Source organism: Zeus faber (assembly GCF_960531495.2).
Source record: "Zeus faber genome assembly, chromosome: 1".
Taxonomy (NCBI): domain Eukaryota; kingdom Metazoa; phylum Chordata; class Actinopteri; order Zeiformes; family Zeidae; genus Zeus; species Zeus faber.
Window position 1 is genome coordinate 58,036,801 of NC_137193.1, and position 20,666 is coordinate 58,057,466.

Below are 20,666 nucleotides of genomic sequence, written 5' to 3' on the forward strand. Positions count from 1 at the left end.
GTTGGGGAGCAGCAGAGAGGGAAGAAGAGAGAAACAGCAGCGGCGAGCTGGCCTCCTGTGAGCTCTGTAATGGGGTCACGACACGGGCTGAGGGAGGGATGGATGGTGCGCGCCACAAGTCTCTCATCCTCAGACGGACGGAGAGATGAGGCAACGTCGAAGACAAAGAACAGAGATGGAGCATCCTTACTCCGGAACAGTGCAATGACAAATGTGGCTGCTGGATAAAAGGGGTAGTAGAGTTTGTAGTGGAAGACTAAATTAATGAACTCGGGAGAGAATGAGAGTAGCGACAATTTACAATCAACCAAGAGCCCTTTTGCCTTTCCATTATACAACATAGTCTACATAATATTCAAAGAAAAAACCCAAATTGACTTTTGTGACTTTATTCGTTGCTGCTTTGGCTTGATTGACCTTTTGAAGTACTGGATTAAAGTGGTAACGACACTGAAAGATAACTTCAGGAGGCCCCGGTAGTTGTACGCGTTTCAGGAAGTGGCTATGGTGATAACTGTGGCTGCACGTCAGGTGTTATCCTGTTATCCTGGAAGTAAGAAATAATTCAGTAATAAATCCTGTGGGATATGAAAATAAAAATAAATATGCACTGGAGTTTTCTTACGAGAGAGGCCCAGCCCTTGGGAGTCCAGACATGTAATCAGATTCCACAAATAAACACGTGAGCATCAACACAGCATTCAAAGAACCATTCTGCTTTTTCAATTAAATTAGAAGACAAAAGTTTTCTACATAGAATAACCTGTCAAGTAAAACCAGAGGGGCCATCCAAATCGGCAAAAAAAAACAATGATAATACTTTTCCCCCTATTTCCCCATCACTATTCCAAATCCAATAACTACTACGACTCCACTTATTAACTTCTAAACTTTTTGAAACTTCCAAAGCTCTTATTAACACAGCCACCGGCGACAAAGTCCGAACATTTTAACTCCGTCGGCAGCAAAGCGTCGACTCGGCTGAACGGGACTGAAATGGGACTCAACTGTAAAGTCTGTGCCGCTGTGCTCCCAGCTGCACGTGAACACCTTCCGCTCGCTCCTCCACGACGCCTCCTCCAGCACCTCCTCCTCTTCCTCCAGCCTCCTCTGCCACGACACTCGCGACATGGCTTCCCCCCCAAAAAACGTGAAGCGGTTCCCATAAACCCGCCGGTACACCTCCGTTCGCCAGCTTCACTTCCTCATCTCCAGGTTTGCTCCAGACGTAGTAGTTGGCTGCTCACCTGCCCCGCCACCCCCCCGCCCCCCCCTAAAAAAAGGGGAACAACAGCCTGAGCCTAATTACAGGCGAAATGGTGATGTCATCGCGCAGCCCACAGCCTCGCTGTGGCGTGGAACTGGCTCCATCAAATGTGTGGGTGTGTTTCCCAAGTGGAAGTATTTCCTGACTGGATCTGACACCCTCCAACAGCATTCTAACAGGCTTTCCTGCATCAACATCTACACCCCCCCCCCCCCCCCCCCCCCCCCACCCATCCACCCCACTCCAGTACAGGACTGTTTCAACATCCAATCAGAGACAACAGAATCCCTGTCCAGACTCCCCCCCCTCCCGTTTCCCAAACCCTCTCTCTCTCTCCTTCATCCCTCCTTCTCCACCCCTCCCAGCCTGTCTGGGAGAGTCATCCGTCAGCCGCCGTGACTGCTGGAGTGTGAAATTAAAATCAGGGTGATGTGTCTGTGTGTGAAAGTGTGCGAATGAGGGAGATACAGAGGGAGAGAGAGAGAGAGAGAAAGAGGTAGGGAAGCAGAGAGAGAGAGCGCGCGTGTGTGTGTGTGTGTGTGTGTGTGTGTGTGTGTGTGTGTGTGTCCCAGCAGTACAGAAGGTCGGTGTGAGGCCACTGGGAGCCATAATGTCGCCCAGCGTGACGGGCCCCCAGGCGCCTGCAAACTGAGCTAATAGAGATATTACCACACCTACACACAAACACACACACTAACCCACTACCTACACTTATACCGATGACATTCTGTGCGGTAATTAACATGATAAGCAGCAGGTGTACAGGTGAAAACTGTCGCTAACACGTGGCGGCTTGGAGGGACAGGTCTTGTTGTTCTGGCCGTTTCAGCCTCTGGAAGATGCCTCCTGACGCCTCTGACACCACAGGCTGCGAACGGCCCTAACGATGATGGGTGAGGAGCGGGGGTACGTCACTCAGTGAGTTAGCCCTCGTGAAACCGAGCGTGACGCACATGACGTCTTTATTTCAAAGACCTGGATTTGAGCCATCTGGTCTCAATGTTTTAGGAATGGTGAGTGAAAAGATTGGTCAATTTCAACCTAAGCCTTTTATTTTTCCAGATCACTCTGAGTCCACTGCAGTGATTGATCCAGTAGTGAGAGAATAGATTCAGCCAACTGCCGAATGATGGGGGAATCGCGACGGCCAACCACCCTGGTTGGCCGTCGCGATTCCCGAAAAATAAGACTTTGATTAAAACAAAGGTGAGTTTTCCTCTGATTAGGACTACCCCCCCGCAAAAAAAAACCCCAAACTCCCACTGACTACCCTACCCTGACTAACTAATGGAACTGTTTGAGGAAAAGCTCATCTTAACATAATTCCTTAGTTATTCCTCAGCCACGTTTCATTTACACCTACCCTTGACTTGAGATGCAATACTGAGAATCTGGGTAAAAAGGAAAAAAACAGTTCCCCGCTGCAGACTTACGTCCTGCAGAAGCTTCTCCAGGCTCTCCTGCAGCTCGTAAAAGTAGCGGGAGGTGATGAGGCCCTCGTGGCTCTTCTCCAGGCAGTCCCTGGACAGCTCGATCAGCTGGTGGTGGATGAAGCTCAGGACCCCGTCTGCCAGTGGGCACACCTTGTCGGGGGCCGAGGAGCAGAGCAGGTCGGCCAGACGCTCCTCCATCTGAGCCGTGGCCTGCCGGGAGAACGGGAGCGGACGGAGGAGGTTGAGTCACACGCTGATGCCTTCATTTGTGAACACGTACAGTACAGGCTCATTCCACATTGACGGGGAATCATTTCCGTTGCGTTTCTCATACGCACCTTAGGGAACCTTTCCTTGTACACATGGTTCATCATCACAATCTCATGGTCGAAAGAGATCGGAGAACGCCCGGGGCTGCAGGAAAACAGCACACGCGCGCACACACACACACACACACACACACACACACACACACACACACACACACACACACACACACACACACACACACACACACACACACACACACACACACACACACACACACACACACACACACACACACACACGGGGATGAGTCGACACAGCAGCTAGTTGGTCAACCGAGGCCTCCACAGAACCCCTGAGATCCACGATGTAGCATTGTCGGAATTTGATCAGCTTTCCTCCTGTCCCTCTCCCTCGGAAACATGGCTGATCAGATCAGTGTGAGCGGCCCCGTTTGTCAGATCGGAGATGACCGGGTCACCGGGAGAATAGGAAGAAATAAACGACCCCAAGGCCGCACACACCAACGTGACATCAGGGTCGAAGCCATACTGTATGAGATTGTCTGTCGGTGTGACATGCTGTCGGGCCACGCAAGGTTACGGTTGAAGCCCATGACAGCTCCCGCTTCAAAAAAACCCTGATGGAGACACGCCTGGACGGAGAGAAAGGTAAGGTCTCCGGAGACCGATGGCTGTAGCACGAGAGTCCCAAATGCACTGTATGTGTGTGTGTGTGTGTGTGTGAAAGAGGAAGTTAAAAATAAAAGGCACAGGGCCTGTCAGTACCTCACTGCGAGTGACCACCACACTGAAGGGTTTAAGGTGAGCTCTCATGGGGTTTACGGTCGACTTGAGAGACCGACTCTCATGTCTCCTTTAGTCTGCCTCAAGTCCCTGGAGATTAAAGCCCCCCTCCCCCTCCTTGTAACTGCCTGAGGACTTCATCATCCTGGATCCCCTGTTGCCATCACTCGGTTCCACTCTACAGACACCTTCCTTTTACTCAAGCCTCTATTTTCTCTGAGGTGAGACAGAGATGTCAAAGTAGACTCGTGTCTCCTTCGCTCCTTGAGGTCACTCGTGAGAGGATCGGCTTGCCGTTTTTCAACCCAGGCCTTATTAAAATATTGGCTCCTGTAACAAATAACTTGTTTATAACGTAATCTGCTGAAAGCTTGACTGTTGAGAAAATAACAGCCTTACTGTTATTTGTTCCTTTTTTGCTTCTGCAAATCAACTCCTTTGGCTACATTGGCTGAGAGACCAGAAACAGGAAGATGCGTCACTTCCTAATGCTAACCTACTGTAGCCAAAGTTACACAGTAGAAAGGGATATATGCTATTTCTAAGTCTTTTGCAGTGACAATTAGAGATAGAATGTCATAAGCCAAACATTTAAGCATTGAGAGAAGCGTGGATTGCAGGTGAGCTACAAATATGAATTCAAGCTTCCAGATGTCCTGCAGTATGAGTCACCCAGGCGCGCGCACACGCACGCACGCACACACACGCACACACACACACACACACACGACCAAGAGGGATGAGGTAATGTTTAGGTCATCCAGCTGGAGCACAATGGCCAATTACCTGGCTTAATAGATATGAGAGCACCACGAATGTGACATATGGGCTCAGCATCATGGCCTTGGCCACAGCATTGATCGCTGAGCATATAGGGAAATGCGGAGCTGATCAGTATCTAAAGGTTATGTTATATTTACTTATTTTCATAAGCTCTATCGTAAGTGCTTTCAGCTGCACAATTTTAAACACACACACACACACACACACACACACACACACACACACACACACACACACACACACACACACACACACACACACACACACACACCCTGTCTGTTATGCTGGCAATCAAATCTAATACAAGCTTGAATTTTACAATAATGAATAACTCAACTGACTTGTCAACTTCAAAACGCCCTGTGTCTGTCTTTCTAGAAATAATATAAAAAAGGATGAATAGAAAAAAAAAAAATTCAATCAAGCCCCACCTGGCTTGGTAGGAAAAGGTTAGACGTTGACAGAGATGGATGCTCGGCCGGAGGCTGCTATTCACATACTTTAATTTTCGCTGAATATCTTCCCCCGCTCTCTCTTTGTCTGCCCCTTGGCCTGGAGTGGCCTGTGCCTTTATTAAAATTAAAGCTTCCCCATTTAAACACAGTTGTAAGGGAGATCAGAGCACAATCTGTGGGATGAATAACAGCAGGCATCCAGACAAAGGATAATTAGAAGACAAAGACTGTAATGGGAAATAAAAACTCCCTCGGGGTAATCCCCGGGAAGGCTTGGTCATTATTCTGAGAAATGATCTGAACAGACTGCAAAACTGTAGATCAAACTTTAAGGAAAATGCCTGTTTCATGTTGAAAGAGTAAAGATTGTATATATAATAAAAAAAAAAAATAATAACAAAAAAAAAGCAATATACAACACAATAAACATATGAAATGGTTCATGATAAAAACAATACACTCCACAATATTGAATAAACAATGTTAATTTAAGTCTCAAATTGCAGTGTAATAGCCATAGGGGTGGGGGGAGAGAGAGGGTGATGTCATTTTTGTGACAAAGACACTAAAAATGCAAAAGAGCTTATCGCTGGAGATGATAATTGAAGTAAATCAGATGAGACATGTAATGAGACAGTCAGACGGGAAGGAGAGCGAGAGAGAGAGAGAGAGAGAGAGAGAGAGAGAAACAGAGAAATAACATTTTTTTTCCACAACTGAGGTGGGCGGCTTGGGAAATGGGAAACCTAATTGACCGTGACAGACAGAGGTAGGCAGGCTGGATTCTCTGTGTGTTCGCGTGTGCACACACAGAGAATCGAATCACAGAGAATTGTGTGTGTGTGTGTGTGTGTGTGTGTGTGTGTGTGTGTGTGTGAGGGGTAATATCCATGGATATTTATTTCTGTAAGTGTGAATGCACATGCACTGTAAACACCTTGGAGTCCAATAGACGAGAGAATGTGATGAATAAGACCCAAGTAAAGTCTTCCGGCGCTTTTCCGGGTGTGGCGGTAAAAGTCCTGGGGAGAATCGCATCTAATTTTCAGCCCCGGCTAATATTGGTTTTACATGAAAAGCGAAACAAAGCGGGGGATTTGGATAATGGGACACCGACAGGCCGCTCTACGCAGATTCCGTTTCACAGAGGGAACGACGGCACGAGAATCCCCTCAGGAGAGAGACACGAGACTGATGTGCTGAGCACCTGGACGCTGTGGGGAGCAGGGTTGCCATTCCTGCTACAGCGTGTATGTAAAACAAGTGAATAAATGCAGTTATAATGATATGATATGTGTCCCAGTCTGACTGTGCGGTTCGCCGTGGCCACCCAGGGCGTTCGTTTAGCGGCGTAGCCAGCACCAGCAAGCCGACCAACCGGCTCATACACATGATGGATCGCTGAGGGTGAGCTCATTTATACTGGAGAAAATATGGAGGAAAAAAAAAACACAAAAAAAAAACAAAACTACTGGAGACAAACAGTGGAGACAGATGATGTACGATAAGGGGCTGAGCGGGGGCGGGGCTTGTTCTCGCTTTGTGTCAGCCAAGTCGACGCACTCCATTTTGGATATTCTAGTCAGGATCAATTTCACTTGAGGTTAAAGTTTAACAACTATACAAGCAACACTATAACTTAAGGTTCAAATTTGTCTGGTAAAATTAATTATTTTCGGACACCAGAGTTACCACGAGTTATTATGACAGTGGCGTAAAAGTGCAATTGCACTAAGAAAATGTAGGGGTGCCAAATCCCAAATACCCAAATTAAAAGCTTTTGTTTTTAGTACAGATACCAATTGTTGGGCTCGCAAGAAAATATTGACAGCCATTCAAATATTATGCCTTTTTAGTCCATTCAAGAAATCAGACACGATCAAAATAGAAGAAAACTGATTTTCTTATAAGCTTTTCTTTTCTACATCTTGGTATTGGCTTTTTGCATGAGGGATATTCCCTGTTGCCTACATCAGCATAGCATATTAGCTAACATGGCAACAAATACAATATTACTGTGCAGACATACACAGATAGAATTAGCTGCAGTGTCCTGATATGACCAGGAGGAGAGATGCGATCCACCCATCTGCCTATTACTGCTGCCTGCTGTTTTGCGAGCGCCTGCTCTCGTACACACACACACACACGTACAGACACACGCGTACGTACACACACACACACACACACACACACACACACACACACACACACACACACACACACACACACACACACACACACACACACACACACACACACACACACACACACACACACCTTGAATCTCCCTCTCCTCTCAATAATAAGGATGAAAGAACTCAATATAGTGTTTCTTCATAGTGCGGGAAAGAGGAGAAAAGAGAAGCTGTGACAGAATGAGACCAGGGTAGGACAATGAGCTGGTGAAAGGGAGGGAGGGAGAGAGAGAGAGAGAGAGAGAGAGAGAGAGGGGGGGGGGGGGGGGGGGAGAGTTTGAGATGTAAAATTAAAAAAATTCCATGTCATAAAAAAAGAAGGAAAGAAATTGGCTCAAAAAGGTGAGAGCAGAGAAAAATAAACTTTAAAAACAGATAAAGAACGAAAAGACAGAAGGACCGAAACAAAGAAAAGAGCAAGCGTCGTTTCACAGTGAGCGCTGACGACAAAACTGAAAACTAAACTGACGGGAGTGAAGACAGATTGATGGAAAAGTTAGGGTAATAGATGAGTGGAACATGCGGGGAGAGTTCTACTGATCTATCAAAGCCAGAGGATCAAATTCTCCCGAGGCGGACGGATAAACAGGCCCAGCAGCCTGTCTGAGTGTGACAGATAGAGCGGTGGAGAAGCCACGAGGAGGCTTTTCACCGCCAGAGAGAAGAGTTCACACTCACTCACAGCTGCCACGGCCTCGTCACTCAGACCAGCCTGACCTTTCTGAAAACAGGAACGCACACACTAGCATCCATTTACACACACACACACACATACACACACACACGTAGAAAATAATCTCCCGCAAAAACAAACAAACAAACCGCCTCCCCACAGAAAACCAAAAAACATATTTCAACTTAGTAAGACAATCACTCACAATAGCTATCACCTATAGCTTAACTCATGGTGCATTCTTTGCTGTCTCTTCATATTTTAAAAAGAACTACTGAGAGTTGTTATGGATAAAACAATAGAAAACGTCATTTTCAAATAAAAAAACGTCGCTCAAGATTTTAAAATGCCGTACCAAAGGTCTGTAGATATGAGAAATTAGGACCAATTTTTGATTTTGGTAGGTCTTTACATACGAGGGAGAAAACTGTAACTGGGTTGCTATTGACATGCGAGACAACAAATGTATAAGAGGCCACCGGAGAAGGTTAAATCAATATTTCCTTCAATATTGCTCCAATAAAGAGCGATTTCGATGTTGTGGGAGATTAGTGTGTTTGATGACTCTTATTCACCGTAGTCCTCCCTCCTCTCGTCTGAACTCCGCGGTGAAGCGCTCCTACCTGAGGCTGCGGGAGCGGGGCCGCATGGCCGGGGAGCGGCGGCCCTCCTCGTCAGTGATGCTCTCTGAGCTGAAGTGCTTGGTGAGGAAATGCAGCTCGTCGGGCGTCGGCTGGAAGGGCAACTGGTGCAGCTTCTCCTGAGATGAACAGGAGGACTGTGAGAGGAGGAGCAGAGAGGGATCACAGATTACAACCGGCACTGGAGCTACGGCAGGGCCAGCTAGGTCTAGGAGGAGTGAGGGGGGGAGCACTTCACTTCTTTTTCAAAAAAATGGAATACAGCCAAAACTTAGTGGGGGGTGGCTTTGGATTACAGCTGGAAATGGAGCCACTGAGGTTTGCGCGGGGTTAGGATAGTCTGATCATGTATATTATATATCAATAATATTTTTTTTACATATGAAAAATGTTTGACAGCGGGGCAACCAGACCACACAAGATGGTTGGCAATGGCCGAAATCTGGTCTCCCGGGGCAACTGGGCAACTGTTACTGTCGCGTCCCGAAAAACCATTTGTTCCTCATAAAGCTGGTTGAGCATGTTATGGGTTTGAGTTATGGTGATAAAGGATAGTTGGTTAACTTTTTAACAAATTGGAATATCAATTGTTGTTGATGCTTGGTTGAATGATGAGGGGAGTGTGTCAGCCATGTGTGAGTGAGTCTTGGAGCCTACAGAGAACAGATCCAAGTCAGCCCGATTTTCTTTGAACACAGTGAGCTAGCAGCTAGTTCTAGCAGTACGGGGCCATGGCCGGGAGCCAAAAGCAGCGAGCACAAGATAGTTGCCTCTAAAGCACGCTGGGTTCTCATTCTATAGCCAGCAGGTAGGGACACACCACTGGCTGTATGATGAACGGGGCGAAGATTAGAGAAAATATCTGCACATTAAGTGTAGGACACTAGTAAGGGAGGAATGAGACAGGGAAGACACAAGAGATACATAAAAGGAAGGGTGGAATATGAATAAAAATGGGAGGAGAATATGTAAAGCTGTTTTGGAAGGAAGTGAGACAGGAATGATTTTTCTTGTAGCTTCTTGTCTGGTGTTTTGCTGGAGTGACATTGAGTAGAAGGTTTCCACACATAAAATAATAGTGATTAAACCATGCACACACCTAAATTGTGCACCCTCCATACACGCCACATACTGTACACACAACAGCGTCACCGATGAAGATGAGTATCAACAGCAGGGAACATACCGAGACAGTGGAGCTGGGGGTGTTGGTGCCATAGCCGGAGGAGGGCAGAGATGCCAGTGACCAACGTCTGCCATCCGTCCTGAAGCAGAGGGGGAGACAGAGAAAGAGAGAGAGAGAGATTGTATACAAGTCGAGAGCAGTATGATTTCAAACATTCTGCAGCTTAAACATACAGAGCGGCCACATCAAAAAACATATGAGGCCTTCAACAAAATGCACAAAGCCATTCGCTTGCATACAGTGCATGAGGATAAAATGAGTGGAGCAGGCAGCGAAACGTCAAAACCATGCAGGGGTGGAGCGACCACTGAGGATAGATCAAACAGCCTGTGGCGCCCAATGTGCGAGGCAATGCACGACCGGCAATGTAAGCTGCAGGAGACTCCACGCGAGAGCCCAACGAGCCCAGGATGCTCGTGCTAAATCTCCATTGAGTTGGGCAGGCTGACGAAGATCTACTAAAATCTCTGCCGATGCATGTTGTGTCCTTGAAAGCCAAAGTCGGCAAATAGTTTTAACTTTCATCTTAATGCAGCAGTAAAGGCAGTGATGCAAAAATCTAAATTTCCTGAGGGAAATTCTAGCCAAAGAAGGTATAAAGGTATATCATGTATATCTTTTTAACTGCCTTGGGGTAAACACAGAGAGATTTTTGGAGTATTCTCTCGTAAGAAAAGCAGCCAAACAGACATACATGTGGTGTCTGTGTGCACTCAGCCATGCAGGGCGGAGGGCAGGTAGTGGCGGACAGGGAATGGGAAGAATTATGCAAGGGGACGGGTGGTTCAAAGGTCAAAGGATGAGAAGTTACCTGTCGGATCTGTGCCCGTGACTGTGTGGGAGAGAAGACAGTTTTCATCGAATAATCTGCATGTCGGTCTGTCAGTTTTAAACACAATTCCACACACCGAAACAGGTTCCCACACACACCACTAAAATTCCAAACGCTTGACTGCTTTCAGCCTGCGTTATCAAACCTGACCACATGGTGTCACTGCTGTCCTGCTCATGCTCAGTGCAACGCTGAGGTCAGTCGGGAGAAGAAGAGAGTGTCTCTTAAGAATTGGAGACAATTTTCAAATCACTTTGTTCCTAATTACTGTACCAGAACATTTAATGTCATTAACACAGAAAGGACTCCAGTGTCAAACCATATGGGAGCACGAAAGTTGAATGAAGATTCCAGGGTAGATGTGTGGAATACTGCTAATATGTCTATGGTTATGACCAGATTATCCAAATAAAAGGATAATCAGCCACTCATGTGAGCGGATGTGGAGAGTGCAATGACAGCTATGCGTCTAATCCTTACAGCTCTAAGTGGACAAGCAGCTGTCACCAGCATGTATATCATGTGCAGAACCGTCTCATCAAATGCTGGCACAAGCTTATGGGATTGGATTTTTCCATCCTGTCATGACCTCACATCACATATGAGCACAAGCTAGTGAGTGCAATCTGTCACAGACACCTATGCAGATGTAGGAGCAAACACGGCTAGGCAAGAGTGCACAAACACATTTTTGCATTTGCATTCCCTTTCCCTCTAGCTCCATACATCCCTCCTTCTGGCTAAAACCCCCCCGAGTAGAAGTGCCCTGGACAGATTGTCGGACATTAATCCAGTTTTGAATGACAGTCTCAGACCAGCCCGCTCTCATCATGAGTACTACACTATAATCAGCGTCTACAGCCCTGTTCTCAGCTCATCAGGACCACTGAACCATTGAGGAGCACTTGCTATTTAACCGAAGCTGGCATTAAAGGTTGAACTATGGCCCTTCCATCACTCAGGATAAATGCCAACAGCCTCTGATCAAACTAAATTGAAATAGGCTTAAGAAAATGTAGCTCATTGCGCGTCTACATTTGAAACCATAAAACCATCGGTTATTAGGGAAGGCAGGACTCCTGATACGAGCTTCAGGGATATGTCCTTGATTATTAGTTCTATAATTTAACAGAGCGTAGTAAAGCGAGACATGATGAATGGCATCCATTTGTCCTACATCAATTCATATTTGACCAGCTGACCACCAAGGAAGTAGAGCTTTCTCTTAATGTCACTCGCATCTTAGCAGTCAAAAGCCTTAATTCACCTCTGTTGCTGGTATCTATGGTGGACCTTGATTGAGACGATTTATAGTAAAGCTGCTCCTGTAATGGCAACTACGCAACACTAAATAATGAAATAGTTGTAAAATGTTTTCTGGAGGATTTCATGATTGGAAACTGTAAACACTGCAAAAGTATGGTGTATAAATCATTCACCTTCCAGTGTTAGCTTCAAATGTACTATAAATACAACTTGAGAGCAAATGCTGCGACCAAAACTGATATTTACTGCTTCAATTGGAAAGCTTAACTAAAATATTTTAATATAACTCCAAAAACCAACAAGCTGCAACTCTTTCAACCGACTTGAACAATCCTTAGTACAAATGTCCACTAACACGTACACCTCACAGTGCCTCTGTTTGTCCATCAGACATGAGGTGTGTGGGCCTCTTACCTGCGAGCTGGAACGAAGGAGAAGTGAGCAGCAGTGTTGGGGGAGAAGTTGCGGGGGCTGTCTAATGGGCTGGTTCCTGAGAGAGAGAGAGAGAGAGAGAGAGAGAGAGAGAGAGAAACAAAAGGTAAGGGCAGGAAGGTAATTTCTAAATATTCTGCCGCTAATCCATCTATCGGTTTTGATAGAACGAATGAATGGGGTTAAAAGACTACCCGACCAAAAAACCCGCCAAAGAACCTAAATTGCCATAGACTGGGAAATAGCAACATCCAGAGGAAAGAAAATTTGTTGGCTAGATAGATCCAAAATAATACATAAAAAAATAAATGTATAAATAGGTGTGGAAAAACAGGTGTGTGCATCAAGTTGAGACACACCCACACCCACAGACATTAATAAGACAAGACAAGGTCGGGAGCAGAGGTGTGGGTGCTGGGGCATAGCACGGAGGTTGAAATGGACTGGTTGGACATTTCCAGATTAATTATGCATTTTCCTCAGCAGTGTGTCTAGACAGGTCACAATCTCAAATATTCATCCAGTCTCAGCATTTGCTGTCTGTCATCCTGGAATTTCGATCTCCATTTCGCTACCTTCCCTCTCTTTCACCCCTCCACCCTTCTCCGGTAGTGCTGAGAGTGTGTGTGTGTGTGTGTGTGTGTGTGTGTGTGTGTGTGTGTGTGTGTAGGAAAGAGAGAGAGAGAGAAAGACTGGCTGTCAGTGAGTTGTATTGAAAAGCAGAGTGGTCTCAGAGGATTTATTATGACGAGATGAGGGAATATGCTCTCGCCACACTCACATTTCACAACGACAACACTAAGAAGTGTGCGCGCCTGTGGGTCTGTGTGTGTTTTTATTACTCAGAGAGAATACATCTATCTTCGTAAGGAAAAATGCACCGCTCCAACAAAACGTGTGTGTGAGGTAGAGAGGTGCACCTGTGTACTTAAAGGGGTCTACCGAGGCCAAAAGCTATTCTTAGAGGTATTGCATGGTAATGTGAGTCTGCTGTCCCTGGTGGGTGACATCAGCTGAATGTTGTCGAGGCTTAAGGGATTTCTACTGTGTCACCTGGCAGCGTAGGAGCTGGAGCCTGGTCCGTGAATGGAGAGAAGCTATTTAAATTCCCTATTATGGAAGAGGAAGGTGAATGAGGAGTGGGAATTTCTTTTCATACACTATATATTATATATATATATTATTATTAAATCTATCTATCGTTGTATCATCATCATGGGAATATGTAGGCGTGCCAACCACCTGTGTGGTGTCTTCCTTTCTTCTGAACAGGTTACATCCATCACGTTTTTTCCTTCGGCCGGGTAAAAACGGTCATCATGCTGTTAAACAATCCTTCCAGGTTCTGCGACTGTAGAACAATAGCCTCCAGATGTGCGAGGGAAATGACACAGAAAACAGAGATGGTCTGCCTGAATGGCCATGGTCCACTCGCTAATTTCTGTGGCTGTTTAAAATTTTAGAGAGGATGTTCTCAGGTCTTTTATGAGGCAATGGTAAACCTCTACGGGTAATCACCGGTGACTCCTGATTGTTTCAAGTGCTCTAAGTGGTCAGGGAAGATCAAATCACTGTGGAAACCCATCTGAATATTCTATATTCTTGAAAACACACGACTGCGGATGGCGGTCTTCAGGCTGCATAATGAGGCGTGGGGGAATCAAAATTCAAGATGAGCATACATGTTAAGTTTGTTACTACAATAGGTGTGTGGGGGCTGCGGCGCAGACAGACACTGCAGTGACAGTGACCTACTTTTACAAAGACAAACACAGAAATACGCTGGCATGACGACGTGCATGCAAATGCATTGCTTTGCTGTTCCTGTCTCTCCTGAGGGAATTGTGAGCAGGCACAAGGTACCAAAGAGGATATCATTAGGAAGAAAAGAGGAGAAGCACCGAAACCGAAACGCCATTAGAAGTGTATGAGAATGCAGTGATTCCCATGTGTAGGACAGACAGTGGCACGGTGTGATAAATGTAATGCAGCAGAGTGGGATTTAAAGGCTCAAAAGTTGCAGAATATACTGGGGGGGAGCTTTAAAAGTCTTCGCACAAACCTCCTTTGATACATTCCCAGTTGGATGCATCAGAAAACAACTCTCCAGCGCATTTTTTTTTCTTTCAAAGCCCTCCACAAAGACTAGAAGATACAAAGTGGTTGTCTTCTTTGGCCAGCATTGAAGTGATAGAGGAGAAAAGTAAAAATGAAGTGAGATTCCCAAAACATAGGGACCACTATAGAAATAAACCTAGCTTGACAAAAGGGTTTTGCAAGTGTTAAGTTTCAGCACCCAAAGGCGACTTCAGGCCATATCTTCAGTACAATCCAGTACACTCATCGCTGCACTGGTTGTAATGGAAGATCCATTTAGTTCAGAAGTCGTTGAACCAGGCACTGAGGTTTGTTTCATCAGGTTTTTAGTCATGTCCAGTGCTACAATATCTTTGAGGCCAGAGAAGCAGTAGGGCATGTCTCAGCCATCAAAATGGTAGGAGATGCGGTGACATCCTGGACATTATCAGACAAAAACAAATTAGAAAAAATAAATTGTGAAAAAAAAGGAGGGGGAAAGAAGCAAGTTTCTTTCTTTTTTATTAACTGGATCCCAGGAACAAAGATAACCCACAGCTGGTTTTACAGAGAACAGTTTTAGTCTAACGTCATGGCACACAGACCTGCCAATTACCAGGCTGACCTTTATGTGAGAATCATGGGCGCTGGATTGTACCATGAAGTGGGGGGACACGTTGGCTCGAAGCATTTAATCAAGGTTCTTTATGGGAGAGGATTAGTCCTCATCTGCCTACTGTGATATTAGAATTAGAGAAATCTGCTGATTGGCATTAAGTGGCTGGACTAGAGAACTCCATGATGAAGCTTGCTGTTAGGTCCCCATGAGAGAGAGAGAGAGAGAGAGAGAGAGAGAGAGAGAGAGAGAGAGAGAGAAAGCGAGAGAGCGAGAGAGAAGGGATATGGGGGAGAGCAGGGGAGATGTGAAAATGTGATGAACCAGGAGAGAGGATATTAAGCTATAAGGACAGTTTAAAGGAAGGTATGGTGGCCTCTTATGAACTGTGTGAATCAGCTTATAGTGAGATTTATAAGCCTGAGCTGTACTTACAGATGAAATGCTTCAGTTATGTTGCAGTTTTTAAACAAAGCAACATCAATATCGGGATGAGGAGAGAGAATCCATTGAATTCAGCTCTGAAGCGGAATTTGTTGTTAGGAGTGGAACACTCGAACCAACATGTCGTCACGTGGTGAATAAACAGACTTTGAGTGGCTGTAAACAGTCAAACAGCACGCTTTGAAGCATTGGTGCTTCAAAGCGTGCTGAAAAGACGACATGAAGAACTTGGACGACCCTACATTGATTAACCGTATCGGCCCGGCTGTATTTAATGCTCAAATTACTCTGAACTAGCTGGGGGGAAAGGACAGACATGTTCAGCCGGAAGAGTGTTGCCATGGCAACAAGACTACCTCCGGAGCCTAAATAGAACAGAGAAGAGAGATGAAGGGTAAAAAAAAAGATGACAAAAAAAAGAACGACAGTGTGTGTGTGTGTGTGTGTGTGTGTGTGTGTGTGTGTGTGTGTGTGTGTGTGTGTGTTTGAATTAATGTCAGTCTCACACACAGAGAGTTCTCCGCTCCTGAACCCAGCTGCCCTCCTGTCTGTCGTCCTTCCATTTCTCTCCTGCGGTCTTCTGTCCTTCGATCTCCCTCCTCCTCCCCGATCCCTCGCTTAAACCCAACTTTCTCCCGTCCACCTCTCTCAGCTCTTCATCGCCCATTTCGACCTGTTCAAAACTCACGGTCTTTGTTCTTTCCTGCCCTCATACATCATTCATACACCCGCTCACCTTAAGGCGCACGGATCAGCAAAGGAGATAAGTTGTTGTGGGAAATCCATCCTACACTCAACCAAGCCCCCGCAATCACACCCTTTACAATCTTTTACTGTATGTACTTCTTGTTAGTGTGTGTGTGTGTGTGTGTGTGTGTGTGTGTGTGTGTGTGTGTTTGAATGGATTTGTTAATGCTCAGTAGGGGGAGAACTGACTCAGGGTTACAGCTAAATTCGGAAAAGGCTTCAGATCAGGGTTATTTAACTGCTCTCAACAGTGAGCTCAGACTTTAGACAAAGGTGTGTACAAAAGTGGGTTCTTGCGTGAGTTTTACTATACTCGCGAGGACCGGTCTCGGCATAGACTATTGTCTGGTTTAGAAGTGCACCAGAAACATGGGTCCTCACTTACTAGGCGTATTTACTTGGATCTCACTTTGATACCAGTACAATAGTGTGTGTGTGTGTGTGTGTGTGTGTGTGTGTGCGCGCGCGCATGTGGGGGATAAGATTTTATATCAAAGCTCGCACACACAAGTTTTGTTTGACGTGTAGCACTTTTTCTTGTGTGTGTCTGGGTATGTGCCATGATTGACAGGTGACGAAACTCTCATTTCCTGCAGCAGAAATGGGACGCGTCTCCATCTGCAGTGACGCGTGTCGTTTTTCCTGACGCGAGCGCAGCACACATTTCAGCGGTGAACCCCGCTCCGATCGTTTTCATCCCTCTTCTGAGCAGGGTGTTATTATCTGTCCATCCATCATATCAATGCCCCCCCCCCCACTCTCTCCATCACTCCCCCCTATCGCTTTCCAATCTCTGTCATTCTGTCTTCTTCTGAGAGTCATTGTTCCATCCCTGTACCTATTGTCCAATCCATATTCTTAAAATTTTCTGTCTCCCTCTTTACGTGACTGCAATTCACTCTTTATCTCTGCCAATCAATGGTTTTCTTTTATACTCTTGTTCTTTCTCATTGCGTACTGTATACATCTCTCTCTCACCCCCCTTTTCCTATCATGAATCAGCAGAGGGGAGTGAGGCGATGGGTGCGTGAAAGGGTGTTGTGCAAAATGCTGTCAGACAGTTCTTCTGTCACCACCCAGGCAGCCCTGGTCTTCCTCTTTCTTAAACGGACACGCACGCACACGCACACCCCAAACCGAGGACGTACGGAGAGTTTGTACAACCCTTCAATTAAACTAAGCAGCTTTGGTAAAAATGACACAGACCAAAAAAGTTGTTTGATTGTATTTTAGTGTAAGTGAAAGATAGATGGATAGAAAGGCGTGGAGCTCAGAGAGCTGGAGAGTTCCATTTGCATTCTGATAATCGCATATAATTAGGGTCACATACACGCACACCTCACTGTGCTCAGTGAGCAGTCCAAGCTGTTAATTGAGACACATCTAGACTAGCTGGAACCCCACACACACACACACACACACACACACACACACACACACACACACACACACACACACACACACACACACACACACACACACACACACACACACACACACACACACACACACACACACACACACACACACACACACACACACACACACACACACACAAAATGAACCCAGCTGTAGCCATAGTTAAAACAAAACAATACACTCCTACATATTGTACATTCAGGCATCCATCTTTGCATTTAAAAATGTGTTCAGTGTATATAGAGTATATGGTATATACTTAGTATTTATTCAACAATATATATACAGGATATACACATACATGTTTTATATATACAGCAGCGGTTCCGTTATCCGGTAATTGCCAGTATTTTTGGTTGAAGTCCAACAAAATCTTTCCAGTCCCAATGTCCGGTGAAAATAATTCCCTCTAAGGACAATTTGAAATCATATGGAGAGACAGACGACAGCTCGGAAAGACAGCAACCAGGGTGGCATGGGCTAGCATCCCTAACCCGCACCTTCTGTGAAGGAGGACCCAAAGTAAGCTACGACGGATCAAGCAAAGGAGTTATACCCCCAGGGGAGCCCAAGAGCGGGGGAGAATGAAAACCCCATTAGGACGTATGCTCGGGTAACGAAAAACCGCGACGGACAAACGACAATGAGCAGAGAGTGCTTGTGCGGCAAAATCTGCAATAATGAGAGAGGGCTAAAGATTCACCAGTCAAGGATGAAATGCAAGGAGCAAGCACCACAATGCACAGGTCAAGCACCTGATGAGACAGAAGAGGAGTGGGGCCCGGAAGCACCCCACAGAGGCCAGAGCCTCCACGTGACGCAAGTCGTCTCTTTGAGCAGGCCTGTAAAACAAGCCTGTGAAACATCAGAGCGGAAGAGGTTTGATGAGGATGTAGACACAGTGCTGGAAGCAACGGCAAAAAGGGAGGCAGAGAAGAGGCTGCGGACTATGACAACCATCATAGTGAGCAGGGCTGTTGAGAGGTTTGGCGTTGAAGAAGGAAAGGGAGCTAGACAAGCATATGCCAAGAACCAGAGGGTAGTCAAAATCCACAGCATGAGGAAAGAGATGAAGTCCCTGAAGAAATAGGATAAGTGAAGAGGAGCGGCCACCACTGGCAGATCTTTGTCTCATGCTCAGGAAGAAGCTCCTAACCCTGTGCAGAGCTGCTACACACAGGAGGCAGCGAAGGAAGCGGGCTAGGAAGTGGGCTGCCTTCATCGACAACCCCGTTGGCTTCACAAAGCAGCTCCTCGGGCAGAGATGCAGTGGACGCCTAATCTGTTCGAAGGAGGAAATCGACCAACACCTGCACATCACCTTTAGTGACCCCAGCAGAGACCACGAATTAGGACAGTGCAAGGCTGTGATAAGACCACCTGGCCGGCTGAGGCATTTGACCTCAGGGAACCATTCTTGAAAGAAGTGCAGGAGGTGGTGAGGAAAGCAAGGTCAAGGTCAGCACCAGCACCCAGCGGGACAACCTACAAGGTGTACAAGCACTGCCCCAAGCTGCTACACTAACTTTGGAGGATCTTGAAGGTTATCTGGAGAAGGTGGAAAACAGCACAGCAGTGGCGCTCCACCATCTCAGAGCTGGAAAAGAGGGTCAGCCGCTACCTGAGGAGATGGCTTGGTCTGCCGAGGAGCTTGAGTAGCATCACCCTTTATGGAAACACCTGCAAACTGACACTCCCCCTCAAATCTATCGAGGAGGAGTTTAAGGTCTTGCGTGCAAGGGAGGTGCTGCAGTACAGAGAGTTAGGCGACCCAAAAGTCTCTAGGGCGGGGATAGTGATCAAGACTTGCAGGAAGTGGAGAGTGGAGGCTGCAGTGGAGCAGGCAGAGTCCCGACTTTGCCATGGAGTCCTGGTGGGAGCAGTAGCCAGGGGAAGAGCTGGACTAGGAACCGTTGTAACCCCCCGTTACGACAAGGCTCGGGGAAATGAACGGAGGCAACTAAACTAGAACAAGGTGAGAGCAACGGTCGAGGAGGAGAGGTCCAGCAGAGCAGTGGGTATGAGGCAGCAAGGTGCCTGGACAAGATGGGAGCAAGTTGTGGAGAGGAAGATCATGTGGACTGACCTCTGGCGGGCAGAGCCACACCGCTTCAGGTTCCTAGTCCAGGCAGTCTACGATGTCCTTCCCAGCCCGTCTAACCTGCACTGCTGGGGCTTAATCGATACGCCTGCGTGCTCTCTGTGTCAGAGGAAGGGGACCCTCAAGCAAATCTTAAGTAGCTGCCCAAAGGCTCTAGGTGAAGGTCGATATAGCTGGTGACACAACCAGGTGCTCAAGACCATCGCTGAGAGCCTTTGTGCTGCCATCACCTGCTGGTGGAAGTCCAAACCATTAAAGCGGATCATCAACTTCATCAGAGCTGGAGAGAAGCCAAGTACAACACACAGACCAACATTATGGCTTCTTAATACCGCAGAAGATTGGCAACTCTAAGTAGATTTAGGCAGGCAGCTCAAGTTCCTTCAGCATGTTGCCAAGACTACCCTAAGACCTGACATTGTCTTGGTGTCAGAGGCAACAAAGCACACCATCATACTGGAGCTTACTGTGCCATGGCAGGACCTGATGGAGGAGGCCTTCAAGCGGAAGAGGGAGAAGTATGAGGGCCTAGTCAGCGACTGCCACAGACAAGGCTGGAAGGCAAGGTGCTTGCCGGTGGAGGTGGGGTGCAGAGGCTTTGCAGGGCAGTCCCTCTGTAGAGCCTACACTGCACTCGGCATCACAGGGCAGAGGAGAAGCGCCATCTCTACCTGCACAAAGGCTGCAGAGAAAGCCTCTAGGTGGCTCTGGATCAAGCGAGCGGATCCGAGTGCTGCTGGGGCACAAGCTGAGGCTTGATCAACCTCAGCTGGGTCGCCTGATTGAGGGTTTCTGATGTTCGAAAGACCCGAAACACCCAATGACCTCAGGTAACATCACTGATGATGTGCCCTAGCTATACGTCAGAAGATGTTTCACTACGAATTAGTGATGGGTGATAAACCCATGACGATTCTTATTGCCTTTTTTCCCCCCTCGATGTCGAAATAAAATACTCGATCATTTCGATAAAAAATGGTGCAGGTTGCACTTGTAAACACACACACACAGCGGAGACAGAGCA

At 46.6% G+C, this 20,666-nt stretch overlaps 1 protein-coding gene across 1 annotated transcript in view; it reads right to left on the bottom strand.

The window, feature by feature from the left end:
* Positions 1–20,666, bottom strand: part of mast2 (microtubule associated serine/threonine kinase 2) — a 157,593-nt gene that overhangs the window by 18,786 nt on the left and 118,141 nt on the right. Inside the window, exons 7-12 of the mRNA XM_080006553.1 lie at positions 12,222–12,297; positions 10,521–10,541; positions 9,710–9,788; positions 8,506–8,660; positions 3,039–3,114; positions 2,701–2,910 (exon numbers count right to left, since the gene is read on the bottom strand). Of these exons, the coding sequence (XP_079862679.1) occupies positions 2,701–2,910; positions 3,039–3,114; positions 8,506–8,660; positions 9,710–9,788; positions 10,521–10,541; positions 12,222–12,297 (617 nt within the window). The remainder of the gene's footprint in view (positions 1–2,700; positions 2,911–3,038; positions 3,115–8,505; positions 8,661–9,709; positions 9,789–10,520; positions 10,542–12,221; positions 12,298–20,666) is intronic.